This window comes from Eptatretus burgeri, chromosome 11 (assembly GCF_056783735.1).
Source record: "Eptatretus burgeri isolate ZD-2024b chromosome 11, Ebu_testis_v1, whole genome shotgun sequence".
Lineage (NCBI taxonomy): Eukaryota > Metazoa > Chordata > Myxini > Myxiniformes > Myxinidae > Eptatretus > Eptatretus burgeri.
In genome coordinates this window covers 57,103,820-57,125,464 of record NC_140971.1, presented here as the reverse complement: position 1 = coordinate 57,125,464, position 21,645 = coordinate 57,103,820, and the positions used below count along the sequence as shown (strand labels likewise).

The 21,645-nt window shown below is 42.7% G+C and overlaps 1 protein-coding gene across 7 annotated transcripts in view; it reads right to left on the bottom strand.

Moving 5' to 3' along the window:
* The window catches only part of LOC147017147 (uncharacterized), a 28,586-nt gene that overhangs the window by 4,048 nt on the left and 2,893 nt on the right, over positions 1-21,645 (bottom strand). For 3 of the 7 annotated variants that reach the window (XM_085846528.1, XM_085846532.1, XM_085846531.1), the window contains exons 2-7: positions 17,821-17,981; positions 16,694-16,821; positions 13,885-14,030; positions 9,456-9,523; positions 8,273-8,598; positions 150-233 (exon numbers count right to left, since the gene is read on the bottom strand). In XM_085846528.1, the coding sequence (XP_085702654.1) occupies positions 8,430-8,598; positions 9,456-9,523; positions 13,885-14,030; positions 16,694-16,821; positions 17,821-17,981 (672 nt within the window). In that variant the 3' untranslated portion in view covers positions 150-233; positions 8,273-8,429. Of the gene's footprint in view, positions 1-149; positions 234-6,798; positions 8,145-8,272; positions 8,599-9,455; positions 9,524-13,884; positions 14,031-16,693; positions 16,822-17,820; positions 17,982-21,645 lie in introns of those variants that run through there. The other 4 variants (XM_085846529.1, XM_085846533.1, XM_085846534.1 and 1 more) reach the window with 4 other exon arrangements.

Sequence of the window (21,645 nt, the reverse complement as noted above, 5' to 3'; positions counted from 1 at the left end):
ACTCAAAGACAAATGAAGGGTTAAGCAAATGGTTCATTTCTGTCTGTCCTTCCATCTGTCACCAAACGTCAATTTATGATTGAGGAACAACTAATTCAAATTGAATTTTATATTTGAATCCAAATTGGAACACAGATCGGAAAACAAACCTGCTGTTGAAATGGACTTCGTCTCTGAATTTTTCCTGATCGCACAAAGAGGAGTGAGATAATATTTTCACTCTGTCTGCCTGTCTGGCAGTCAACCAAAATTGAAAATCACAACAAACAGAAAACAAGTAGTTTTTTTGGACATCACAAAGTGCAAATACAACAGGTATGAATAACTAATGTAACGTGTTAGATATGGTGCATCGACATTGCCCCCTGCAAGTTAGACACAGTGCCAACGGCGGTAAATTCCGGAAAGAATTAATTCATATGACTTTTACAATCTTTATTTTATTTAAATTGAATTGTATACTATATAAATTGAAAGGCAAAAGGTTTGAAGGTGAATATCGGAAAGACGAAGGTGATGGCAAGTGGTAAAGCATGTGGTGAGGTGGAAAGGACTGGGAAGTGGCCGTGTGCTGTGTGCAGGAAGGGTGTCGGAGTGAACTCCATTCAGTGTACAATGTGTGCTGAATGGGTTCATCGAAAATGTAGTGGGGTGAGAGGGTCATTAACCAGTGTGGCAGCTACGTTCAAGTGTAAGGTGTGCATCGAGGGAGCAGCAGATGAAGGAATTGTTGAGTTGGATCTTGGAGATGGTGTGAAGTTGGAAGGGGTGAAAACATTTTGCTATCTCGGAGACATGCTGAATGGAGAAGGTGGATCAGACTCTTCGACGGTTGCTCGAGTGAGATGTGCATGGAAGAAGTTTCGAGAACTGAGTGGCGTGCTGACGAAGAGGGGAGTGTCATTGAAGCTGAAGGAAAGGTGTATGCTACATGTGTGAGGAGTATGATGATTTATGGGAGTGAGACATGGGTACTGAACATGGAGCAGCAACAAAGGCTGGAAAGGGTGGAAATGCGAATGGTTCGGTGGATGTGTGGAGTATCATTGAGAGAGAGGAAGACAAATGATGACCTGCGGAAGATGATGGGAATAGAGTCTGTGATGGATGTTGTGAAGAGAAACAGGTTGAGATGGTTGGGTCATGTGTTGAGGATGGATGAAAGTGACTGGGTGAGAGGAGTGTTGGAAATGAGTGTAGTCGGAAGTAGAGGACGGGGAAGACCGAGAAAAACTTGGCTAAATGTGGTGGAAGAGGAAATGTGGGCAAGGGGATTAAGAAGGGGAGATGCAGAAAATGGAGTAAAGTGGAGAAGATTGTCATGGGGCCCACAAGGCTAACCCCTGCTTTAGCGGGGAAAATGGCCTTTAAATGCGTGTGTGTGTGTGTGTGTGTGTGTGTGTGTGTGTGTGTGTGTGTGTGTGTGTGTGTGTGTGTGTGTGTGTGTGTGTGAATTGTATACTTCAATACCGCAGAACCCAAATCACCATCTTGTCACTTTCGAAACCCTCCCATTTGGTAGCACTTGGACATGTTCTACATGGTGGTGTACAAGACTGCTTCGAAACTTACAAAAACAGCACGTCACTTCCGGAATTTTTCAATGATCTTCGAAATCTTTATTTTATTCATATTGAAGTAGATATGGGACTTGAATACTGCATGGGGGTATCATGTTCTATGAATTCACCAGTTGAAAGAGTAACATCAACATTTAATGATTGCATATTCGTTTAGGATTGAATGTTTAACTCGGTCTGCTTATTGCATCTTTATGAATGTATGGTGGGGCATGTTATGTGGAGCACTTGTGCGTCAGGACAACGATTTTATCAGGGAAGGGAACACAATGGCATACTCTTTGTAAAGTAGAAAGTTATTCAAACTCCACCAGCAAGCAAACACAAACACATGCGATAGCTGACTTAACATCTTCACCTCACCCACCCCCCACCCCCCACCCCTCTCCGATTGACGTAAGGATTGATTTAAGATCTGCCTTCAAAGGGCACACCAGGATGGAAGTTTATGGTCGGGTGGGAAATTGAACACAGACTAGAAAAAAAAAAAATCAAAGGCTTTGCAATCCGATGGGATGTGCCATACTCTGTATTACAGACCATTGGTTCGACACTTCTTCGCCTGGGATCATACTTGGTGGTTTGCCTTCCCTCTCAAAGTTGCAGTCAGAGTAGGAATTTGGAAAATTTTCATGGAGCCGGTGATGGCTCGGCTACTCTTCACAAAGGACATTGTGAGATCTTTAACATCCACCAACTACTGCCGGCAGAGTGGACGCTCACTTTAACATCCATTTGAAGGAAGGGCACACAGATCGATGAATCACCCTGCCTGTCAAACACCAAGATCGAGAGAGGCACAAAGCACCTCTCACTTTATTTGGGATGGTTTCTCTGTATTGACAGTTAATGGCTGGGTCAGGATTCAAACCCAGGCGAGACAGCTTACAGGCAAGTGTGCGTGTTTCATGGCCATCCTGTCAGCCCATTGCTTTGCTCTATCAATCCAACACTAAGAAAATTCTACACTGTTGTTTCTTTCTCCATAATCTTATCACCTCACACTTTTACAATCAATCATTTTCTCTTGATTTTCAAAGATCATCATATTTTTCATATTAATAGGCTTTGATCCAATGTCATGTAATTTTAAGATTGTGGTTGTTGGTCGAGGTTATATTTAGTGTTTACCTTGCAGATAAATTCAAATATCATCCAACATTCCGACCCGAATCTCAACTAACGGTACTCCAACTCTTCTGGATCTGATTTTGACGAATTCGCCTGAAAATATCTGCTGTTCTTCCTCCGCTCCAAACGGTTCTTCTGACCACTGCTTGTCAAAGAAAACATCTCTCTGGTGGTTATTAGAAAACCACGTCAGCACCATCGAGTCTGGTATTTCACTCAGGCTGACCGGCAGGGTTCCCAAGCAGCCATCAAACTTCGAGACTGGTCTCCCATTTCGACTTTCTCCGACATCAACTCATCCTGGGAATTATTTCAAAGAAATTGGCTCTTTTGCCGACACAGAGTTATCCCCTCTCGGCTGCAGTTATCCTTCCCTTCCTCACACCCATGGTTCACTGAAGCTTGTGGTGAGGCAGTTGTCCTGAAACAACTTGCCTTTGTCTTATGGAAAGCAAACCCAACTGAGGGTAATTGGAGTTCCTTTCATAAAGCTCGGAACAAGTGTATGTCCACCTTCAGGAGAGCCAGAAAACAACATATTTCTAATCTCAAGTCTGAACTCTCAAACCTCTCACTCCTCCAAATCCTGGTGGCATCAAATCAAATTCTGCTTCTGGTGTATGTTCCCCCTCCATCCCCTCACTTAAATCAAATAGCCGCACTGCTGAAACCGCACGTGATAAGGCTGAATACCGAAAGTCGGTGTTTGCATCTAAATATTGTGTCCGAAACCCATCGGTTTCTGTACCCACCTCACCTAGTCGCACCCAACTGTCCTTGGACTCTGTGTCCCTTTCTTCTGACAAAGTGGAGAGTTTGCTGTCAAACCTCGACTCAGATTCTGCAACTGGTCCAGACGGCATCAGCCCACGTGTCCTAAAAACCTCCTCCTCTGCTCTTGCTCATCCTCTCTCTGTTCTATTCACCCTCTCATTTTCTCAGTCATCTGCAATCTGCTTGGAAATCAGCAAATATTACTGCCCTGCATAAAAAGGTGCAAAAACAGATCCCTGCAACTACAGACCAATCAGCCTTCTCTCAATCATCAGCAAGGTTATGGAATCCATCATCGCTTCAGACATTAAATCTTTCCTCTTCTTCAAGGGCTTGATTTCTGATCATCAATTTGGTTTCAGAACAGGTCACACTACCCTGGATCTACTGCTTCTGCTCTCCCAACAATGGATGGAGGGACTCAATGCTGGACATGAAATGAGAGCCATATCCCCAGACATATTGTGTGCATTTGACACGGTCTGGCACCCTGCCCTGCTCACCAAAATCTCCACCCATGGCTCGCAGACTTCCTCTCCTGTCACAGCCAACGTGTGGCCCGAATTGGAGTTCTTTCATCCCCTCTTCCTGTCCAGGCTGGAGTTCCTCAAGGCAGCGTTCTGGGTCCTGTTCTTGTTCTCATCAATGATCTCTTCTACTCTCTGGAAAATCCTCTTTATCTCTTTGCTGATGACTCCACCCTCTGTTGTAACATCTGTCATCCCTCAGATCTGCAACACACAGCTTTTTCGCTCTGCAGATCTGGATAAAATCATAAACTGGTCCAACACGTGGAACATGTCTTTCAATCCTGACAAATATCACACTCTTGCAATGTCTCTCCGAAAGGACTGTTTGGAGCCCCCCCCCCCAACCCACCACCCCCCATCTACTTTCTCAACAATCCTCTGGAAGAAGTCCTTTCATTCAAGCCTCTGGGTCTCACTATCTGCCATGATCTTTCCTGGGAAAGCCACCTTTCCAATCTGGCCACCAAAGCCAGTTGCAAGTGTGGGGGAAAAATTTATATTCATTTATTTTAAATTGTAACAAATGGAGTTTCAGAAATGTAACTTTTATGCGGCAAATTGAATTGGCTGTCATTTCTGGCCAAAAGACTTTTGCCCTAAATGATAAGAAATGTGTTGTTCTGGAGCAGAGTGACCGAGCTGATAAATGAACCTTTGCTTTGAAAATGTACGAAGTGGCTTTTTGTCTAAAGGACACGTCTACAGTCTGGGTGAATATCCCCCAACCTCTCTCTCATGGAAGTATAAAATGCTTTGAAAGGCACATTGTTCTCAGTGCAAGCACGTGAGGAAGTATAGTTTCCCAGTGGCTTGTACTCCTTGGAAATGACCAAGTACCAAGTTAGAATAAAACTCTCTGATGTAATGCAGGAGTGAATTGAATCGGGTTGGTCTAACTGTTAACTAAAGAAAAAATAAAAAAATAATGACCGTTTTTTTACAGCCATTTTTCCCTGCTGTGCAGGGGTTAGGCTTTTTCTTGAGGCAATGTCTTATGGCCGGATGCCCTTCCTGACGCCAACCCTGGTCACCTCTTACGACACACAGGGATATGGTACACCTATTCTAACCGGAGCATACACCGGGACCAGTACACTGGTACTCATTTCGCCGACCTCAGATGGATGACAGGCTGAGTCAACCCCCTGGTGTTAATTCAGCAGCCAACGGGGCTTGAACTCAGGACCCTGGGATCCCAAGCCGCCACCCTAACGACTAAGCCAACACCAGGCTTTATTGTTAACTAAAGAAAGAATAAATGAAATAGAACCAAATAATATTGCAATCAATGGGGATTCTTAAGTTCATTGTACAAGGGTGAGAAGTGTATGGTGTATTATTAGGAAATAAATTGTTTCACAAGGAAGGACTTGTGTGGACATCAATTTTATCAGTGTCGATAGGGTTTTTGTAGGATTTTATAATCAAATCAAACGTTAAACTCTGTCTGAAGTCAAACAGGATTCCACAATCGGCCAGTTAGAATCCTTCAGGAGGACAACGATCACAACAAGGTGGGTTTAAAAAATCCACATCACCAACTGGGAATCTTCCGTTGTGCAAAGTCCTGCCGGAGCTCCTGGCCACAGACAAAGCATTTGTCCGCAGTCTGATGGAGTACTGCTTTCCCCTCTGGGCTGGTGCTCCTGCCTCTCACCTTTCTCGGCTTCATGCTGTGGAAACCACGGCATTTAGGATCAAAGGCATCTTCCGCGATGAGGCTGAGTCTTTGGGCCTCTCACCCTCTCAACGCAGGCAGTTCAGTGATCTTTCTGTCTTCTTCAGTCTCCTCTCTGGTCTCACCTCCTACTGCTCTGTCTGCGATATATCCCCACAATATTTCCGCAGGGCCCCCAATGTCTGCCAACAACCCCCTTCTGGGAAAACTACCAAAATCATGAATCACTGCTCACCTTCACTCTTTCATTCCTCTTTTTCCCTGCCTTTGGAATAAACTTACACACTCTCTTCAATCCCATTCTTCCCTCCAGGCCTTCAAAACAGCTGTTCACCACCACCTCTTATCTTCCCCCATCCAAAACCTCCATCTTTTATATCCCTGTTAATCCACCCCAAATCCACCTCCTTCAAATTCCCTGCTTTCCTTCCTGAAAATCCCTGTAATGTCCATCTTGTTTTCCCCGTGTACCCCACCCCATTCCTCTCCCTTCCACAGATCTCCTGATGTCTCTGTTCCCCACCGTTTTGTCCTTCCCTCTCCCGCCCCTCTTGTCTCATGCCCCCCTTGCTGTGCGATGTGCGTTACCTCTCATACGAGCCTCGATAATGTTTACAAAAAAACAGAAATGTATATTGGGTCATTGCAATGGATGCTGTGGTTTTTTTCTCTTACTTTCTCCAGCTGTTTCTTCAGCTTCTGTCTCTTTTCTTGAAGATAAAAGCAATGTGTCATCAGTGTCAGCTGGTCATTCATTGTCTGCAAATCGTTTATGGTATAATGTTGGGGAAGCATTGGGTTTAAAAGCCAAATATATCTATATATACATATATACATATATACATATATACATATATACATATATACATATATATATATACATATATATACATATATATACATATATATACATATATATACATACATATATACATATATATACATATATATACATATATATATATATATATATATATATATATATACACATATATATACATACATATATATATATATACATATATATACATACATATATATATATATATATATATATATATATATATATATACAAATATATATACATATATATATTGTTGTGGGCCGGGGGTCAGGTGAGAAGACCACTTGGGAGGAAAGCTATCTCGGCTCCCACCAGACTCCCCGGATTTGCAGGCCATCGCACACGCATAATTCCGTGATGCGGCGGGTTGCTAACTAACCGTGGACGCCAATAACTCAACCGCATGACCTCGGGTTCTCCCGTCTCTGGGTTAACCGGGTTACCTAATTAATCACGCGATTTAATTACCGAGGAACACGCCCTCGGTATGCCTTGTCCAAACTGGATCACTTTCCTGGACCGGATCGGGTGCAGCCAAGCAACACTGCCAAGGACGTTGCGAGGCAACGGTGGCGTCCATAGCAACGGTGTTCAAAAGCATACAACGAGATCCTGGTATGAACCGACCTGTCAAGTTTCACCAAAATTGGTTGACTCCTCTGGCCTCCAGAGCTGTCTATTACATACAAACATGCAAACAAACAGACAGACGGAAAAAGTGAAAATAAGGTACTCCAGCGACCACCCCACCAACATACAAACATACATACAAACATACAGAGACGGAAAAACTGAGATAAAGGGACTAACTTGCAGCGACAACCCAACAAAAACTTCAAATTAGAAAAATAATAATATGTACACGTATTGCATGAAGGGGAGGAGTATCATGGTCAAGGTAGAGCAGAAGCTTTGTGCCATAGGATCTCACCCCTTATAAAGGGAAGAGGAGGAGGAGAAGGAGGAGGGAATGGAGGAGGAGAAGGAGGAGAAGGAGAAATAAGGAGAAATAAGAAGGAGAAATAAGAAGGAGAAATAAGGAGAAATAAGAAGGAGAAATAAGGAGAAATAAGGAGAAATAAGAAGTAGAAATAAGAAGGAGAAATAAGGAGAAATAAGAAGGAGAAATAGAAGGATAAGTGGAAGGATAAGAAGAAGGATAAGGAGAAGAAAAAGGATAAGAAGAAGAAGGATAAGAAGAAGGATAAGAAGAAGGAGAAGGATAAGAAGGATAAGAAGGAGAAGGATAAGAAGAAGGATAAGACCAAGATGAAGACCAAGACGAAGACCAAGACCAAGACGAAGACCAAGACCAAGACCAAGAAGATATCTCGATCTGAATGCAGAACACCAAGACAAAAGATGATAGTTGGGGGTGCTGAGAACCCAGGATAGACTGCTCAGAGGAGATCGAGTATCCCTCCAGCTATCCTGTGATCCCAGAACAATACACAGTCAACATGGATTTTTACAAGTTCATATTAACACCAGTCCTTGGTGTCATCTTCTCTCTGAACAGCCTCCAAAGCAGGACACCATGCTCTTTATGAACTCGTGATAAATGTCACCCCGACATGCACACAGAGGATACCGTGAACGTAAGTATGCTGAAAGAAAGACGTTGGGACATTTTATAACAAAGAAGAAAGACGAGTTTGATATTCCTGAGTTGAGAGATAAACAGTGAAGGTACAAAGAGCAGGCTTTGGCGTACTGGGAGAAATAAACATCTTACCTCTTGGAGATGAGGTCGTGTTGCAGGAAGATCGTCGGTTGAGCTCGAAGTCATGGTTTTTGGAGGGAAAGCATGAGATTTAAACCCTCGAGCGAGGATATCAAACCTATTGCCTGCTTTCACACCAGGTACAAGCACGGAATGAACACAAGTAAAGTTATATTGGGATTGCTCGGTCAAGAATAACTGAATAGAAGGGTTTCATGACTTTGCAGACAGTCGAGCATCCGGAGGAGAAGGCATAAGGGTCGCATTGAATGAGGACTTGCTTGAGGATCTCCAAAGCAAAGTTTCCCAAGTGGAGAAGGAACATAACAAAAAAGAACCTGGAAGGCAAGGGTGTGCAAGTCAGGAGAGATTCAGATGCAGATATACTGTTGTGCTTACATTGAAGCTTCAAACAAGAAAGCAAAGAATATGAGCTTCTTAAAGTGAACCAAATGTTCTGCATCGACAATAATAATATTTTCCATTATTTTCTTCAGAATGTTTGCCGGATTAGGAATGGTTATGTAATGATGTTTATCATTTTGTAGGATAATGGTGGTTCTATTCAGGTGTAAAGCTGGCAGGATACCCGAGAGGGATGCACACTCGCCCCTGAGCTGTCTCTCCGGGTTTTCAATCCTGACATGGCGAGAAACTGTCACCCGAGTATTTCTCATGCAGGGTTAACTCTTCATCAATATCCATCGTCCATCACAGGGATGTTAAACTGGAGAACAAGACTGCTGGCACTCCTCATTTGTGAACGTTCAATCTCCAATGGTGTTTCATGAAAAGTAGGTGAGTTATCCATGGCACCCTGCATGAATTACAAATTTCTTCCCAAATCAGCCACACTCAAATGTTGGGCCTGGACAGCGGGTTCAGAAAAGACTTGGGCCCAAAACTCTCTCCAGTCAACACCAAAAGACAAGAATAACTTTGGTAGTTGTTGTTGTCGAGGAAGACTTCATCCATTCCTCAGTTTCAATCAGAGTGCAGCAGTGATTGCAAAAAACATATATTCAGGTTTTTAAAATGGAGTGCATGCAAACTATGGATGACTGTTTCTGCAATGATTTACCGGAAAACATGACCAAAAGAAAATCTTTGCGGGGGCATTAGTCCCGACTTTGTGTGTTGTGCAAACAAGATTGAGACTCTTGAATAAGATTATGAGCCAGGTTGTGGTTCTCACCAAAACAGGAACATTCTCCAAGTCCCAAGGAAAGATCGACTCCAACTCCACTTTGCAAGTTCTGTTTCCTGTCAAAGCACAAATTTGTCGGAAATTATTCTGATTAGTAGTAAAGATATGATTACCCTGAAATTATTTTGCTTCCAAGTGTCATGACGAACTATAATTTGGAATTTTAATGTATGATCTGTAATGTAATAAACTATCATTTGGAACTGCAATATATCATCCTCTCCTTCATTCATTGCTGCACTTAAACAAAATGATGATCACAGGTTAATAGGTCACACGAAAGTGGTACGATTGTCATTGTTCACTATCAGTGACCTTTAATGACCATGGATAGTACAAACTCTCAGCTATTTCACTGTGCTTGCCATGGTCACAATCACTGTTGCCATGACACTCCTCCAATACAGGTTTCCACAGGGTTTTATTTTTTTCATAGAAAGAGCAGTGGCACTGGCAGTTGTTTGCTAATAAGAAGGTTATTTTTTGTGCAAAAAAACAAGTCTTTCAGTGAAAAGTATTTCTTCAAGATGGATAAAATGTGGCCGAATTCAAGATGGTACCCGAGTGGTAGTTCTTTGCTGAGAATGAGGTGAATGTAATGATAAGTGTGAAATGCTCCAAAGCTCGAATATCCCCGAAAAGGACTGAAGGAGAGTCTGCTCTTCCAAACCAACGAGGTATGGGAGTTGGGGACAATCGTAGATATTGTAATATTCCAATTATGGTGTGGGAGCTGCAGTGCACATTTCCAGTGCCTGATTGCGATCACATTTTGATTTTAAACTCACGAAGAGAAATGACATGACCATGCTAAAGTATGTCCGATTCATATAGGAACACACATTTCCACTGCACACACATGCAAAGTACTGCAATCACTTCATTTCATGCGGCAGGAAAATTATTTTTATTATTGCGAGTTATGTTAACAGTTGACAGCCAAACCCCACTTGAGGCGGTTTCTATTGGGTGCACGTGGTGTGCCAGTAATCCCTTCCTGCTGAAACTCCCAAAATCCAGACTCAACTCCACTCATTCCTTTCTATTTTTTTCCTCCACCTGTGGAACCAACTTCCTCAATCTCTTCAATCTCATTCTTCCTTTAAGGGCTTCAAAATGGTTGTTCACCACCATACCAGGTAGTCACGCATCCACAACCACAATCTTTTCCACCCTCCCCAAGCACATCTCTTTCCATGATCCCAGTTTTTCCTTCGACTTCTGTAATTGAGAGTTCGTGGTTGTATCAATCTTCTTCACTCCCTCTGTTCCCCTCCCCTTGCTCTCATTCTTCCCCACATCTGTTCCCCATCCAAGTCTCCCTTTATTTTGTCCCTCAAGCCCCTGTTAACATGTAGCCTTGCCCCCTCTTCCTGCTGTTGATTGCCCATGCCAGAGGTGAGGGTATTCCATTTGGGTCTATTTTTCTGTCTGTCTGTTCACACAGAACATTGAGTGTGTGTATTAATTACATTAGACCAATTAGAACTTTATGACCCCTTGAGAAAGTTAAGAACCTTTCTCAACCTCAGACCCATTAACACCATAAAAACTCAAAAGATAATGAAGAGCCCTAAAACCCCATTGAGACTCCTAAAATCCATTTAGAAGCTCAGACCCTTTGAAACCCTGAAGATCCTTTATAACACTTGTATCATATAAAACCCCAAAGAACCTTTCAAACCAAAATTCCCTTAAAAACCCCAAAGACCCTTTACAACCTGACCCAGGACATCCAGAACAGCTTGGACCCCCAGACCCAGAATACCCGAAAAGGCCCTTGAGAACTGTAACACCCATCAAGACACTTTTACACCACAGAGATCCTTTCGACCCCGAAGGCCATTTAGATTCCTAATACACTTCAAGACCCTTTCAAACCACAATGCCCATTGGGACTACAAAGACGCTTTCGACCCTGAACACCCTTCATCACCCTCTAGGTTCCTGAGACCCTTGAGAACCCTGAGATACTTCAGCCCCTCTCGACCCCATTATGCCCTTTGGAACCACAAGACCGCTAAGACCCTTTTGATCTTCTTGGAACCTTTCGAACCCCGAACATCCTGAGACTCCTTTTTACCATTTAGTCTTTTACACCTTTCAAACCTTTTTGAGACCCTCAAGACCTTAAATTACACCCTTTAGATCCTTCAACCTTTCAAGGCCGTTTCGTAACTTTTGAGTCTTTTGACTATTTCAACCCTTTCAACCCTTTACACCCATTTCGACCTTTCAAACTTTAGACGTTCAGACCATTTGACCTTTCCAACTTTCCAGACCTTTCACATTTACAATTAAACCATTCAGAAATTGAATTTGCAATCAACCCTGAGCTAGTGGTTCTTGCTCCGTCACGCTGAGCAAGTGGTTCATGCTCCATCACCCTGAGCAAGTGGTTCGTGCTCCATTATCCTGAGCGAATGGTTCATGCTCCGTCACCATGAGCGAGTGGTTTGTGCTCCGTCACCATGAGCGAGTGGTTTGTGCTCCATTATCCTGAGCGAGTGGTTCGTGCTCCGTCACCCTGAGCAAGTGGTTCGTGCTCCGTCACCATGAGTGAGTGGTTCGTGCTCCGTCACCATGAGCAAGTGGTTCGTGCTCCGTCACCATGAGCGAGCGGTTCGTGCTCCATCATCCTGAGCGAGTGGATCATGCTCCGTCATCCTGAGCGAGTTGTGAAATAACACCCAATTTCCGAGCTGTTTGCGGTATTAACATGTTTCTAAATTACTGAGCCAAATTGTATTTCCACCAGTCACACGCAGCTGTTCGTAAAGATTAACGTTTGTGAACATATCCCTGAAACGTCGATGTCAATGCAACGTTGTTTTTCAGTGAAATCCACTCAAGGTTTCCGGGTTGTATGCAGCGAGTGCTGCAGTTGGGAATCACACTGACTCTATCCTGCCGATTCCCAAAAAATTGCCGGTGTGGGTGTGTGTGTGTGTGTGTGTGTGTGTGTGTGTGTGTGTGTGTGTGTGTGTGTGTGTGTGTGTGTGTGTGTGTGTGTATGTGTGTGTGTGTGTGTGTGTGTGTGTGTGTGTGTGTGTGTGTGTGTGTGTGTGTGTGTGTGGGTGTGTGTGTGTGTGTGTTGTTCAGAAAGCAAAACGTATTTCCTCTGCTCACTGCTGACTCCCTTACCTATCTCTCTGTCTCTCTATCTCTATACCCTTCGCCATCTCCATCTCTCTTTCTCTCTGTGCACATATTCAGATGGTGTTATGTCTGGATGGTGTTGTGTTCGGGCAGTGTTTGTCTCAGCACGTGGCTGATCGATGTTTGTCTCCGGCCAGCTTGGCTCCGGATGCATCGGGGCGGTATTTATATCTGGACGGGAGATTGTCTCCAGACCGTGTTTAAAGTGTGACCAGTGGAAAATGGATTTCAGACATTATTTTGTTTCCATCTTGAATGTTATTATATGCAGACTCATTTTGATGAAACATTATGAATCGTAATTAACGCTCCACCGCACGTCTGCCTCCCCTTCCTCTCACCTCACAGTCTTCCCTTCCCCCACCCCCACATCCCTCCACCTCTTCACTCTCCCTGCTCTCTCTCACCCCACCCCTCTCTACCTCTTCTCCCCTCTTTTTCTCCCTGCCCCCTTTAGTATTACCGTCAGCGAAGCGACAGGTGGTATTTGCACGTTCCTAAAAATATAATTATAAAAATGATCACCCCCTTCTTCTGCATCCATTGATTGTAAATAAAAAGCCCCTTGTACTTTCAGAATGTGTCTTTTCAGATAAATCTAGAAGGGCACTCGGGAGAGCACATACTTCTGCCGTGCAATGCCTGATCCAATGGAACATATCAGGCACAATAAATATTTCGTTTTTAGCCCCATCGTTGAATGATGAAGAATCACTTTTAAAATTAACTCAATCTCGGATTCGGATCTTCACCAAAATCAAATAAATTCATCCTTGTCACACACCCAACGTGTCTGGCAAGTTTCATCTGAATCTGTCCACAACTTTTTGAGATATCCTGCACACAAACAAACAAACAGACAGACAGGGGTGAAAACATAACCTCCTTCCACCTTTGTTGGTGGAGGGAAAAAAACAAGAGCGTGAATTGCTTTGCAATATGTGTCCCGACAGATGTGATCTTTTCTGAGTCTAAAAGGGCAGAACTCTGTGAGAAATTGAGGAAACGTCCTGAAACTCGAACTTGTCCTGAAACTTATCATAATAAAGCCATGTACAAAGTTTCAGTTGAATATGTTAAACGGAATGGGGGGGGGGGAGTCTGAAAAACCACAGGTGGGATGGACGGACAGATAGAGAGCAAACCTATTGTCCCCTCTGGTGAAACCGGTAGGTGACTAATAAACTGCACAGGAATGAGGATGTGTGTGCAGAAATAAAATGAGTGCAATGATTAATGCAGTGTGGTGCACACTCACCGCTTGGGACGTGTTGGTTTTGTCCACAGAACAAAAACCTTTTGAAGCGTTCCTCCTCTGATTCAGAAAATTAGTTCGTTCCATTTTATGAATTCTGAGCTCACTTCTTTCAAAATAAATGTTGTCAGATAATTCTGTGATCTCATCTGCAAGAGAGTAATTTCACATCACATTGTCCTGTCTTTTCGATTTCAGGCCCAAGAACAAAGCCCTCACTGTGACGAGGGCATAACAATCCAAAATCACATTTTAGCTCTCAGACAAGCCTCGACAACGTCGACAACAAATTTTTTTTTAAGGTGCACGTTTACAAAAGGAGAGTCAACCACAAGAAGCATTTCATCATCATAAACAATAATAAAAATAATAATAATAATAATCACAGAGCATGCCCAATGCAGACCGTTGATGCAGTTACTAAGCTCGAATCCTGGTCGAGTCGTCACTCCAACTCAGAAAGTCAGGGTCAGAGTACCGTTGATCAATTTCAGGAATTTGGCCATGGTGCTGGTGATAGCTCGCCTCGTCTAAACAAAGTATAACATGGGATTTTTAACTTCCACTGACTAATCTTGGCAAATGGTACACCCAGTTGAACGTCCACCTGAGCGACAGCACACACATCGATGAATCACCACGGCGGTGAAACACGATGATGACAGTTTATAGCCGGGCCGAGATTCAAACCTCGGCTCGAGAGCTGAGAGCGAGTGTGAGTATCCACCTCTCGGCCATCCTGCCATCCTCAAATTAATATACTCTTCGTTTTATTGACACTTTGATGACACCTTGGTCTGCTAAATATCCAAATTCCATATTTTATCGATCTCTTTTCCACAAACCAAAGCCTGTGTTCATCTTCCATTTTGCTGTGAAGAAAACTTATTTATGTCGAGGGGGGGGAGGGGGATGGGAAGGGGGGTCTTGATCTCAAAATGAACCCCCTTTGGGCAGTTTCAAAGAGCCAGGTTTTCAAAAGGGGGTCGAAATACCAATTTGGCCATTTATGTCATTTTACATCTCATCATGTATGTGAATTTAAAGGGTGTGTGACAGGCAATATCACTTTCAAACTCGGCATACGTCTTGAAAACATAACCATAGAAAAGCCATTTTGTGTGATAAAAAACTTTTATCATTGCCACAAACAAGGAATGATTCTATTTATCAAAAATCTGATGACCCTCGTCAAAGGTGAGAGGATTACATTTGGGTGTTTATCAGATTGATATGAAATTTTCACCATTGGTGTAACTACTCATGTACAATGTTTGAATGAAAATTATGATGTCATAGGTCACGTGGTGTGACAGCCATATTGGAATAACGGAAAAACTTTGGACCTCTGAAATCGCATGAAGGAAAAAATTGAAACTTGGCAGCAAGTACTCCTCATGGGGAATGAGTGATTTTTTTAATGACATCACAGAGAGCTTCGTTATGACATCATAATTGCAAATGTAGAATGCCATATCCGATTAGTAAGAAAATTTTTGAGGATCATCTTGGGATAAAATGGTCCACAGAAATAAAAATTGACCAGCATAACCCGCGCTCTGTGCAACATGTTGGGGTGGGTGTGTTTGAGAAAGGAACTGATGCAGAGTATCAGTCGTAATTTTACTTTAATGCAGTAAGTGGAATACGATTTCACTGTTTCAGAACCATTTTATTTACTTTTTTTTGTACCATGCACCTCATATGGTCTTTGAGATAATGTAAGCCGAATATCAGATTACTCGAGCGTAGAACAAAGTCGAAGAAAGCGCGGCACGAAACCGCAAACTTGGAAGTAATAGATAAGATGACGTCATCAGTCACGTGATTCTTCATCAGCCACATGTTAAAAAAAAAAAAACAGCTGCGTTGATATTAGTGATGTAAACTATGTGAATGAACATGTCAAATGCTGCAGAGAGAATGGAATCGCTCATGGAGGTTTCAAATCTTTACTCATTTCTGCTGATCATTGACTTTTGAGAATTTTGAAGTTGATATGTCATTGGAGAGGATGGTAGTGAGGAGGTATGTCAAAGCATGAACATGTTTCTGTGATATATTGTCAAGGTGCGCATTGTAGAGGCAGGCAAGGGAAAACCACCACGGGAATTCACTGCCCCAGGGATTGCTTCATGTGGTAAATTTCGGTTTTTGGAATGAATTTGTAATTTGGACAAAATATATTTCCTTTTCAGAGGGTACGTTGCCAGATGTCATATATGGAATGGAGCTCTGGGGAGCTTTTGATGCTTGAGCACGTGAGGTTGTTGTTGGTGTTGTCCACATTGATCACAAACGTGTGAAACCGCCTAACTTGGGCAAAAACACAGCAAAACAAAAAATGTATGTATAATGCATCATACTAACATTATCTGCAGCACATGTACACCTGTTTTATATCCACGATGAGGTGTGCATCCCAAACCTCAGGCAACAAAGCAATGACAGGGACCTTCAGCAGTTTTACCCATCTGCTGTTTACCAACGGATTCAATGGAACCTCGAGACATTCTACATCCTCTTACAATCTCCTTCAACTCCATCCCTTGATTCTCGAGGGACAAAGGAGGACTTGCAATGAATTACAAAGGACAAGTCAGCTCCAAGACTTACTGTTTACAACTCCAATGCTGTTCACGAGTTATTTCACACATGGTGCACCTCTATCATCCTGTGCAAATGGTATTTAGAGCAGATAACAGTTCCACAATCATCAGGTGACTTTGAACAAATGCTGTGTCGGTGACATCCCTGAGACGAAGATCATGACCCAAACCACTGTCCCAGGGGAAGGAAGAGTCTCCCGTACCTTTCAAAATCTTTTTTCTGCTTGCCAAATCTTCAGTCATGGAAACTTCTTTTACCAATTCAAACTCAAGATGGTGCAGAGTTTCCTCAACTTGAGCCAGGTGGAATCGCAGTTTGTCGTTGAAACATCTGTAACAATGGAAAGCGACATGTGATCACAAGAAAATGAACGTTCCTTATTTTACTTATTTATTTCTTGGAATGCAGCCTGTGACTGCTTGGCTGCATAATATGGGGGTTCAGCTGTGCCCTGATGAAAATGCCTCATGTTACCAGTACGACCTCGGATTTTCACCAACCTTGAAAGGATGGCAGGCTGAGACAACCAACCTGATGTTAATTTGATGGCCTCACAAGGGCTTGAACTAAAGCCCCAAAGATCTTGAGCCAGCCACTCCAACCATGAAGGCAACACTGAGCTTGTTCATTATTGTCTGTGTTTTAAAGGTGATCACCAAAATAACCCTCATCAGAACACCGAGGACCAACTTGTACCCCAGATCATTTCAAAAGTTCCGATGAGTATCAACACAACAATTCACCTGTACAAGGTGTGAGCCACTTCGCACTAAAATATATCAGATAACTCCTTTCGCAACTTCCTGTTACTGAAAATACCAATGCATCAAGTTGACCATCCTGCTCCGAGTCGGTGAACACCCTTACTGTATCCAAGCACTGCAAGGACAGGAAGCGATCAATTCCCAGCACTCAGTGTCAGGAACATGTGTGCAAAAGTTTATGGAAATATTTGTGTTGAGATTGGAACTGCAGAATGTGTACAACTGATGTACAAGTGGAACTGCAGAATGTGGACAACTGATGTACAAGTGGAACTGCAGAATGTGGACAACTGATGTACAAGTGGAACTGCAGAATGTGTACAACTGATGTACAAGTGGAACTGCAGAATGTGGACAACTGATGTACAAGTGGAACTGCAGAATGTGTACAACTGATGTACAAGTACTGTAATTAAATAGAAAATTGTCCGCATTAAAAAGGAAACAAGAATCACCACGTTTACAATTCACTCACTTACTGTAAATTAGCAGAGAAAAAGATTTACCGAATGTAAATGTTCACGGTGTAAATGTTAATGTTTTCCAGAGTAATGGAGAAACTTACTGTGAAGTGTCGAGTCGTGCCTTTGCATTTCTTACAGATGTGAAGTGGTTCTTCAGGTTGATCTTCGCATTTTTTTCTAAAAATAAACACTGCTCAGAGTTTTCACTCGCGTGCTGGTGCTGGGCCAAGTGGATGCCGGCATCTTGGATCTGTTGCCATTCCTGTATGAATAAATGAGACAATGGTGAAAGGACAAAGATATGATAAACATACATCGTATCTGGCTGTAAAACATTGTCACTGGAAGATAAATTCAGTTTATTACCCCACACACTCAAAACAAAAACTACGGTTTTGCAAGTGGTTCATTTTTGTTTGTCCGTCGGTCCGTCAACAAACGTCAGTTTATGATCGAGGAACATCTAATTTAAATTCAATGTCACACAATAAAAACATTGTTTTTAAGGACATCATCTTCTTCTTCTTGGGTATGGCAGCTTGCCTGCCAAGTCGCTTTCCTTTTGTTGGGGTGCAACTACGCTGCTGATGCTGTGCCCCGATACCAATACGCTGGTACTCATTTCACGGACTGAGGAAGGATGACAGGCTGAGTCAACCCCACCTGGTGTTACTTCAGCAGCAAACGGGGCTTGAACTCAGGACCCTAAGATCCCAAGCCACCCGCCTTTCCCACTGAGCCAACAGCAGACTTAAAGACGTCACAAAGGACACAAACAACAGGCACAGATAACTCACGTAGTGTGCGGTGTAAGAGATAGGGTGGTGTCATAGACACTGCGTCAACAGCGGTTAATTTTGAAATTAATTAATTCACACGACTTTTAAAATCATCACTGTATTTAAATTGAAGGATATACTTCAGTAACACATGGGGTATCGTGTTCTATGAACTCACTGGTTGAAAGAGTGACATCATCATTTTATGATTGCACATTCGTCTGGGATTGAATGTGAACTCGGTCTGCTGATTGTATCTTTAGGAATGTACGGCGGGACATTTTACCTGGTGAACTTGTAAGTGAGGACAGCAACTTGATCAGGGTTGGGCACACAATGGTCTCCTCTTTTACAGATACGAAGAGTTCTTTAAACTCCACCAGCAAACAAACATGAACACATGTAATGGATAACTTAACATCCCCTCCAAATGACGTCCGGATTGATTCAAGATCTCCCTTCAAAGTGAACACCAGGGTGGAGGTTTATGGTCGGATGTGGAATTGAACCAACACTGGAATAAAATAACAAAATCAAAGGCTTTGTTCTCCGGTGCGATGGACCACACTCCATATTACGGACCGTTTGTTCTTCCTAAGGTGTTTTGAAGTGTGGGATCATGCTCGGTGGTTCGCCATCCCTCTCCCAGGTGTAGTGAGAGCAGGTATTTGGAATTTTTGGGTCGGGATTCGAATCGAGGCGAGACAGTTTTTGTTCACCATTATGAGGTTGGGATAAGAACGAGAAACAGTGAATAAACACGATGTGTTAAAAAGTTATGGACGGATTGGGAGGGAACTTGGAGGATGAGTTGGTTGGGTGTCAAGAACGAGGAGATTCGATTTTGTTTCAGGTTCGAATCTTGGTTCACCCTCTCATTGGTTATATCACGTACACTGTCCAACCAAGCGGAGGTGTGTGGTCTACCGACTACCGTTCTGGTTTACTCTTGATTTCCAGAGATTATCACGTCGATCATATAAATCGGTCTTTGGTCCAACATGGTGCCGAGTGTGTGTAACATGGTGTGTGTAACATGGTGTGTGTAACATGGTGTGTGTGTTTGTAACACAAGTACAGGCCCGTAGGTGAGTGCCAGTATGTGCAGCCTCTCTCTCTCAAACCTCGAAAAGGCACATCCGCAGGTCCCCAGCAATATTCCTGGCAAGTTTCAATCGTGCAAAAGAAATAATAAAAAATAAATAAGTAAATAAACATTAATTGCGACGTCATTCGTGACGTCATAGCACCGTCATAGCACCGTGTCTTGTCATTAGTCAGAGAAATGGCCGTAACTTGGGAACAGCTCGTCCGATTAATATCAAACCTTGAAAAGCACATCCGCGGGGCCCCGGAAATATTCGTGGCAAGTTTCAATCAGATCGGACCGTCGATCGTGCAAAAAAAATAAAAAGAAAATAAACATAAATTGTGACGTTATTCGTGATGTCATAGCACCGTGTCTTGTCATTGGTCGACAGATAAATGGCCGTAACTTGGGAACAGCTCGTCCGATTGATATCAAACCTCGAAAAGCACATCCGTGGGTCCCCGGAAATATTCCTGGCAAGTTTGAATCCGATCGGACCGGCGGATCAGACACACAATCCAGTGTGTGTAACATGGTGTGTGTGTAATATGGTGTGTGTAATCTGGTGTGTGTAATCTGGTGTGTGTAACATGGTGTGTGTAACATGGTGTGTGTAACATGGTGTGTGTAACATGGTGTGCGTAACATGGTGTGGGTGTATGTATGTAACATGGTGCCAAGTGTGTGTAACATGGTGCTGAGTGTGTGTAACATGGTGCTGAGTGTGTATAACATGGTGCCGAGTGTGTGTATGTGTGTGTGTGTGTAATATGGTGTGTGTGTAATATGGGTGTATGTGTGTAACATGGTGTGTATAATATGGTGTGTGTGTGTAATATGGTGTATGTGTGTGTGTGTAATATGGTGTATGTGTGTGTGTGTAATATGGTGTGTGTGTGTGTGTGTGTAATATGGGTGTACGTGTGTAACATGATGTGTAATATGGTGTATGTGTGTGTGTGTAATATGGTGTATGTGTGTGTGTAATATGGTGTGTGTGTGTGTAATATGGGTGTACGTGTGTAACATGATGTGTAATATGGTGTGTAATATGGTGTGTGTGTAATATTGGTGTACGTGTGTGTGTAATATGGGTGTACGTGTGTAACATGATGTGTGTAATATGGGTGTACGTGTGTAACATGATGTGTAATATGGTGTGTAATATGGTGTGTGTGTAATATGGTGTGTGTGTAATATGGGTGTATGTGTGTAACATGGTGTGTATAATATGGTGTGTGTGTGTGTAATATGGTGTATGTGTGTGTGTGTAATATGGTGTATGTGTGTGTGTGTGTAATATGGTGTGTGTGTGTGTGTGTGTAATATGGGTGTACGTGTGTAACATGATGTGTAATATGGTGTATGTGTGTGTGTGTAATATGGTGTATGTGTGTGTGTAATATGGTGTGTGTGTGTGTGTGTAATATGGGTGTACGTGTGTAACATGATGTGTAATATGGTGTGTAATATGGTGTGTGTGTAATATTGGAGTACGTGTGTGTGTAATATGGGTGTACGTGTGTAACATGATGTGTGTAATATGGGTGTACGTGTGTAACATGATGTGTAATATGCTGTGTGTGTGTGTGTGTAATATGGTGTATGTGTGTGTAATATGGTGTGTGTAATATGGTGTGTAATATGGTGTATGTGTGTGTAATATGGTGTGTGTGTGTGTGTGTAATATGGGTGTACGTGTGTAACATGATGTGTAATATGCTGTGTGTGTGTGTAATATGGTGTATGTGTGTGTAATATGGTGTGTAATATGGTGTATGTGTGTGTAATATGGTGTGTGTGTGTGTGTAATATGGGTGTACGTGTGTAACATGATGTGTGTAATATGGTGTGTGTAATATGGGTGTATGTGTGTAACATGTGTAATATGGTGTGTAATATGGTGTGTGTGTAATATTGTTGTACGTGTGTAACATGATGTGTGTAATATGGTGTGTGTGTGTGTGTAATATGGGTGTACGTGTGTAACATGATGTGTAATATGGTGTGTGTGTGTGTGTAATATGGTGCATGTGTGTGTGTAATATGGTGTGTGT